The sequence below is a fragment of the Triticum aestivum genome, chromosome 2A (assembly GCF_018294505.1).
Source record: "Triticum aestivum cultivar Chinese Spring chromosome 2A, IWGSC CS RefSeq v2.1, whole genome shotgun sequence".
In the NCBI taxonomy this organism is placed as follows: domain Eukaryota; kingdom Viridiplantae; phylum Streptophyta; class Magnoliopsida; order Poales; family Poaceae; genus Triticum; species Triticum aestivum.
The window spans coordinates 538,485,038-538,491,897 of NC_057797.1; the positions used below are offsets into that span (position 1 = coordinate 538,485,038).

General features: G+C 45.8%; 1 protein-coding gene and 1 pseudogene across 1 annotated transcript; both read right to left on the bottom strand.

Moving 5' to 3' along the window:
* Window positions 1–185: 185 nt before the first annotated feature.
* On the bottom strand, window positions 186–3,079 carry LOC123189305 (putative 12-oxophytodienoate reductase 11). The gene is made up of 5 exons (XM_044601692.1): window positions 2,846–3,079; window positions 1,932–2,072; window positions 1,677–1,807; window positions 1,234–1,410; window positions 186–970 (listed from the first exon to the last, which is right to left on the bottom strand). Exons 1-5 carry the CDS (start codon window positions 2,902–2,904, stop codon window positions 378–380), a joined length of 1,101 nt encoding a protein of 366 aa, XP_044457627.1. The 5' UTR covers window positions 2,905–3,079; the 3' UTR covers window positions 186–377.
* Window positions 3,080–3,670: 591 nt separating this feature from the next.
* On the bottom strand, window positions 3,671–5,492 carry LOC123185510 (putative 12-oxophytodienoate reductase 12; annotated as a pseudogene).
* Between the last annotated feature and the right edge of the window lie 1,368 nt (window positions 5,493–6,860).

A 6,860-nucleotide genomic window follows, 5' to 3' on the forward strand; every position in this document is an offset into this window, starting at 1 on the left:
TTTCATTAAGAGAGAAGAGAAATCAAAGTATTTACAAGAGATGGCGGGTTTATAATGGGAACATGCCAAAACCAAAGTTCTAATGATTATGCTGGATTCACAAGGTAACCTAATAGCATTTTTTTCCAGTTTCCTGCATAATCAGGAATTTCTGTTGCACCAATTTAAGTATTGAGTGTGTGGGATTGGCAAGAAATCAGACTTCTTAATTTGCTTTCCAGCTTGCACTTCTTAAATTGCAATGATGATTACATATTTTATCCATACCGTGCCGATACACATGAGCATTGAAATCAATGACCTTATTCCTTTAACATAGTACTGATACATGAGGTAGATGATCTGATGGGGTGGGGATTCATTCCTGAAAGGCCCATCTAGACATCGGACGGCAGAAATGGGTAATCAGTGTATCCAATAACTGGATCAGAGAGGTAGAAAGTATCTCTTATGTACTTGTTGAGAGGAGCACCTATTTCAAACCTCCGAGGCAAGTCAGGATTGGATAAAAACAAGCGCCCATATGCTACCAAATCAGCATAGTCATCGGCGATTGCTTTATTTCCATCATCCCTGTCGTATCCCCCAGCTACAATAAATGTTCCTTTAAAAGCATCCCTTATGGGGCGAAGACTATGGGGAGTTTCAAACTTCTCACCAATATTCACCATCCGTGGTTCCACCATGTGACAATAGAGAATTCCAAATTTGTTTAGTGCATGTGCCATGTATAGGCCTAGAGCTTCTGGGTTTGAGTCGGATGCCTCTGAATAGTTCGCAAACGGAGAGAGCCTTATCCCAACCTTATCAGCTCCAACTTCATCAACTACAGCTTGAACTACTTCCAATGCAAAGCGGCAGCGATTCTCTAAGCTCCCACCATATTTGTCAGTGCGATCATTGACTTGGTCCTTTAAGAACTGATCAATCAAATAACCATGAGCTCCATGGATTTCAACACCATCAAATCCTACACACCATACAAGGCATTGAGGTTAGTGATCCCTCTTCTTCAACAGTCAGGGCGATGTCGAAGAATTCAGTAGGTATCTGTTAGGCACTAGGCAGAACATTAACGAGAACAAGTGTATGCTAATTTTCTCCTGATACTAATTTGGTTGAATGAAAAGTCTGAACTTTGTATGATATATAATTTCAGCATAACATTTGGAGCACAAATGTGAGAGATAAAGATTACTAAAGGGGGTTCATTACCAACCAAAAGGTACTTACCGGCTTCAATTGCATTTCTAGCAGCAGCCCTAAAATCGTTGATTACCAAAGGAATCTCATTAGTCTGTAGCCGCCTAGGAGTTGAAATTGTAGGCACATCTATGCCATTGGCTCTAACTACAGGTTTGAGTGGCTTATCAGTGCTCGAAATTGGAGCCTGCCCGTTAGGCTGAAAAGCTGCATAGAGATAACGAACATGTGTAAGTGAAATACAAGCAGGGCTACAAGGATGACTATGGGGTTGCTAATGTATTTTTATAAACAAAAAAACATGAGGCAACTCATGGTGTCATAAAATGGTGAATAATCGTACAGAATGTTCATAAAAAAATTGAACCAAAAATCTAAAATCCATTTGAGATATTATTGCTTGCGACATAATTGTGCTTACATTTGGTTTGATGACAATTCAGACAACCTTATATTAGAGTTAGTAAACTTACTGTGATTGGAGACTCTTCCTACATGCCAAATCTGACAGAAAAATATTCCTCCTTTTGCGTGAACCCCATTCACGATCGGTTTCCATGCTTCTACTTGCTCCTTTGTCCAAATGCCAGGAGTGTCTTTGTACCTAGCATTCATACAGTGTAACAAGAAACATATCACCTTTAAAAGTAATACAACTGCAAAGAGGAAACTGAAACTATGACTACTAAGATATCAAAAGCCACAGCCTAACGATATGTTGTACACACCCTTGAGCAGTGTCTGAAACTCCAGTGGCCTCAGCAATCAAAAGGCCTCCTTTGGTTGTTCTCTGTTGATAATACAGTATGGCATGAGGCTGAGGAACATTTCCGAAGGACCGCTCCCTTGTCAGTGGTGCAAGAACTACCCTAAACAGAAAAAAGGAAAGACCTCAGGCAAGTGGATCATCAGGTAAAGCTGAGTGGCAGAATGTGTTGGACTCCTTTTTCAGGGACAAGTCCATATGCACAGTCGAAGAAATTTCAGGGACACACTCCTTCCCATATTCGACAGCAATTCATCAGACGAAAATTGATTGTTGACCACACTTTCTAGATGGTGCGTACTCATTGGTATTAAATAACTCCTAAAAGTTAGGGTCTATTGATGGAATAATTGTCCAGTAACGACAGATGATTTGACTTGACAAATATCATCCCACATGTTCATTCAGAAACATCAAAATTTCGGATCGACACTTCCCTTGTAAATAAATACAAAATGCATGCTAAATAAAAGATTTCAGCATAGATGCTTCCTTCCTCAATTATCATGGGGGGTTAAAACACTGGGCTAAATTCGGTTCTTGATGGTAAAATAAAACAAGATATGAACAACAGCAGGACAGCAGTATCCAGACAAGAAGAGCCTCTGATAAAAAGCAGGAGTGCATAACATCCACATGACAATAAAGATCCTTCGCGAGTCATGTCCGGGATTAGAAAAACCCTCCTTACTGAAAAAACTAGTGCGGTTGGGAGCTTTAGCACCCGAATTGGTTTCCCTGTTGCAGGAATCGCCTAAATAGAAGACCTAAAAGAATCGATTCTTGGGCGATTACTAACAAACATCGGCGGCCGGTTGGGGTTTTCCGTACCAAGAAAAGAGAGATCGAGTGGGATCGGAAGAAGAAAAGACGGACCTGTGGGAAAGATCAAACCTTCCCATCTTGTAGGGGGTGAGGAGGGCAGTCTTGCTCATCTTCCTTGGTCTGCTCCTTGCCCCCTTCCGCCCTTCCTCCGCCCGTTCGTGGGGGTGGGCCTTTATGTTGATGAAAGCTGTGGCGGCCGGGCGTACTGCTCTCTACTGTGGACTAGGGAAAGAAGACTTTTCCTACTAGTAGTACTACTCTGGGCGCGGTGACATGTCCTTTTCAAAAAACTTGGTTCAGTGAACCTGCCACGATTGTTGACGCACGTTTTGCTTGCAAGATCACAGGAGGAAGAGCTGGCCACACACTTTTTCGAGTTAAGAGAAAAAAAAACGACTACACACTTCTTCGACGTCACTGCTGCAGTCATCCAGATCCAGCGGAGGACCATTGGGCTTTTTTTGAGAGGGGTGAGTACCATTTAGCTTTTTTAGGAGTATAATAAGCGCGACGGCCCACGGGCTAGGTTATGTTACTAAGCTGTCGTGCGCAAGCCCAAGCGGCGACCAGGCTCATCCGCCACCTTGGCCCAGATGGCTTCGATTATCTATCTCATAGGCGTAAAAGACAGGCTCTTCTAAAAAAAAGCGTTGCTAAAAAAAGGCGTAAAAGACAAGCACCCCTTAAAAAAGGAGTAAAGGACAAAAATATTAATTTGCGCGCTTAATTTCTGCCCTTTTTTTTTGAGAAAAATCTGCTAAAAGAGTCCCCCAAATGTTTCCCTCTTGTGCAAATCAGGTAAGCAGAGAAGTCAGTCTACAAAAAAAATGCTAAGCAAAAAGACGCAACGGCAGTAAAAGAAACGAGTGTAATCATCGAAAACATCCAACTGGTGTTGCCTTTTATTAAGCACGGTAATTGTTCTCTTGATAGTTGATACGACGGTACTAGTAGAAATAATAAAAGAAGAAGCCACACTGATGGAACGGCAACACAGTTCCTTAGGTATCATGCATGCATCTTTGCTACATCATGCCATTCCCCTTGGACGTCTGGCCGAGAAACGGGTAGTCCGTGTACCCGACGACGGGGTCGTCGGTGTAGAACGTCGCCCGGTTGTACTTGTTCAGCGGCGCGTTCCGCCGGAACCTCTCCGGCAGGTCGGGGTTGGCGAGGAAGAGGCGGCCGTAGGCGACCAGGTCGGCGTACTCTTCGGCGATGGCGCAGTTCCCCTCCTCCCTGCCGTACCCTCCGCCGACCATCAGCGTCCCGTCGAAGGTGTCCCTCATCGCCTGCAGCCTGTGATGCCCCGCCCCAAGCGCCCCGGCGTCGCCCTCCCACGACATCTCGGGCTCCACCACGTTGAGGTACAGGATGTCTCGGCGGTTCAGCTCCCGGGCCATGTACACGGCCAGCTCGTCCGGGTCCGAGTCGCGGCAGCCGAGGCAGCTGGAGTAGGGCGAGAGGCGCACGCCGACGCAGTAGGGCCCGATCTGGTTCGACACGGCGTCCACCACCTCGAGGGTGAAGCGGCAGCGGTTCTCAGCGGTTCTCAAGGCTGCCCCCGTAGCCGTCGGCGCGGTCGTTGACGCTGTCTTTCATGAACTGGTCCAGCAGGTAGCCGTTCCCGGCGTGCAGCTCCACCCCGTCGAACCCTGCATGCATGCACGCATGCCGCATGCATTAGAACCTCGATCTCAAGCAGGAGCATAAACCATCTGCGAATTGGATTAGCGAACGAACTTACCGGCTTCAAGAGCATTGCGGGCAGCAATTCTGAACTGATTGACGATATCGGGAATCTCTTCCTCGGTTAGGCTCCTGGGGGTGGAGAAGTCCATGGAGTAGTTCTCTGGAGTCCTCTCTATCGGCTTATCGGTGCTGGAGATGGGTTCTTGCTCTGACGGCCAACACAGACAGAAGATCAGAGCTGAGAACATGCTAAACTATTTTTTTTACTGATAGCAGCAGCTCAACCGCAAAAAAAAAAAGAAAAAGAAACTGACAGCAGCAGCTACAGTGCAATGGACAGCGACAACAGAAATCTTACGCATGTCGGACGCTCGCCCAACGTGCCAGATCTGGCAGAAGAAAATGCCGCCCTTGGCGTGCACGGCGTCCACGATGGGCCTCCATGCCTGGACCTGATCCTTGGTCCAGATCCCAGGGGTGTGCGGGATGGCGCTCATCCCCTGCGCGTCGGCCGACACGCCGGTGGCCTCCGAGATGAGGAGCCCACCCTCCGTGGCCCTCTGCGCGTAGTACTGCATGGCGTGCGGCTGCGGGAAGTTGCCGTACGATCTCGACCTCGTCATCGGCGCCAGCACGACCCTGAATGAAGGAAGTGAAATTAGCAAGATCTTCAACGAATTTAGCAGTTTTTTCCGTCCGGTTTCTCTTATAAACTAGACCAACCTTCTATCTATTCAACGAATTTAGCAGTTTTTTCTGCTAACATCCAAAAAAGAAGAAGAAGAAATTACCAAGATCTGGGTCCATGATGTTCACTGCTACTTTCAGATGCGAATTGATTTATTTATTTTTTGAGACAAATCAGATGCGAATTGATGCTTGGGAAGTTTGCCGTGTTACTCACCTGTGGGAAAACTCGAATGGACCCATTTGATAGGGAGTCATGAGAGGAATGGGCTCCATGGACCTTGTTCTTCCTTCTTCTTCTCTTTGAAATGTGAGTACTTTCGAGTGTCTTGCGATTTGCAATACGACGGTACTTACTTATATAGCAAGAAAATAAATTGGAAGCAATTAACGACGTGATACGTGGGGGATTTGTTATACGACACTTGTCATGCATGGTAAGGTCTAACGGGTCAAACCTCTTCTTGCAAGTGCCCGTCAGCGCTGACGCTCCCTCTTTTGTCGCGCCTACATTATATCCTAACGTTAGGAATGAGCTTTGTAGACCTGTGGCGCGTTCATCTCTGATGGTGCATTGAAGGAGTACCAACGTTCCATGCATAACTTGTATTTCATCCATTAAACCTAGGCAATTTGTGAGCGGTAACATGTATATAGCGACAAGAATAAATTAGGGCAGTAAACGATATGGTAGGTGAGGGATGCGTTACTTGACACTTGTGATGATGAACCCCAAATGGTCAAAGCTCTTCTAGCAAGCGTCGGTGGGTCACGACGCTCGCCCCTTGTCCGCACAATACACGGGTGGAGCCAGGCCAGTAGCAGGCCTCGGGCTGCGTTGAAGAACTGTTATTGGATTTGGGCCTCACGTCTTAGTAATGCTGCAGTCACCAAAGGAGTAGGGCCTCACGCCCCGGGCCCAGGCCCTGGGGGCCTGTGGCCTGTCTCCGCCCCTGCGCACATATATCCTAACATTGAGATATGAGCTTTGTAGACATTTTTTTACCCTGATGAGTTTTGTAGACATTTTTTGACCCCGATGAACTTTGTAGACGTTGTGACACATTCCTCGATCTAATGATGCATTAAAAAGTTCCAATGTTCTATACACAACTAGGATATGATCCATTTAAATCTATGCCAATACGCAATGCGATGATACTTATATAGAAAGAAGAAATAAAATGGGAGATAAACGATGTGGTAGGTAGGGGATGTGGTATACGACTTTTGTGATGTTAAAGTCTGAAGGGTCGAAAGCTCTTCTTTGTCAAGTATCGATGGGTGTTGACGCTCCACCTTGTCTACGCATATATCTGAACATTGAGATATGAGCTTTATAGATGTTGTGATACATTCATATACATTGAAGAAGTTCCAATGTTCCACGCATAACTGTTACCTGCTTCATTAATTTGTGATATCGGGATATGTATATACCAAGAAGAAATAAATTGGTACCGATGAACGATATGGTAGGTGAGGGATGCATTATGTGACGCTTGTGACGTGAAGCCTAAAGGGTAAAAGCTCTATTGCAAGTGTCTACAGGTGCTAGCGCTCTCCTGCTTGTTTGTGCATTTACCCTCACATTGAGATATGCGCTTTGTAGACATGTGACACATTTCATGTCTGATGGCACATTAAAGAAGTCCCAATGGTCCATGTACAACTACTACCTATTACT

What these genes read in the sequence shown, in the direction of transcription:
- LOC123189305 (XM_044601692.1), bottom strand. Translation starts at nt 2,904, where the DNA reads ATGAGCAAGACTGCCCTCCTCACCCCCTACAAGATGGGAAGGTTTGAT. An exon ending in AGGTTTGATCTTTCCCACAG is followed by an intron (nt 2,073 to 2,845) that starts GTCCGTCTTTTC and finishes TTTTCTGTTTAG; the next exon opens with GGTAGTTCTTGCACCACTGA. An exon ending in GTTTCAGACACTGCTCAAGG is followed by an intron (nt 1,808 to 1,931) that starts GTGTGTACAACA and finishes TATGAATGCTAG; the next exon opens with GTACAAAGACACTCCTGGCA.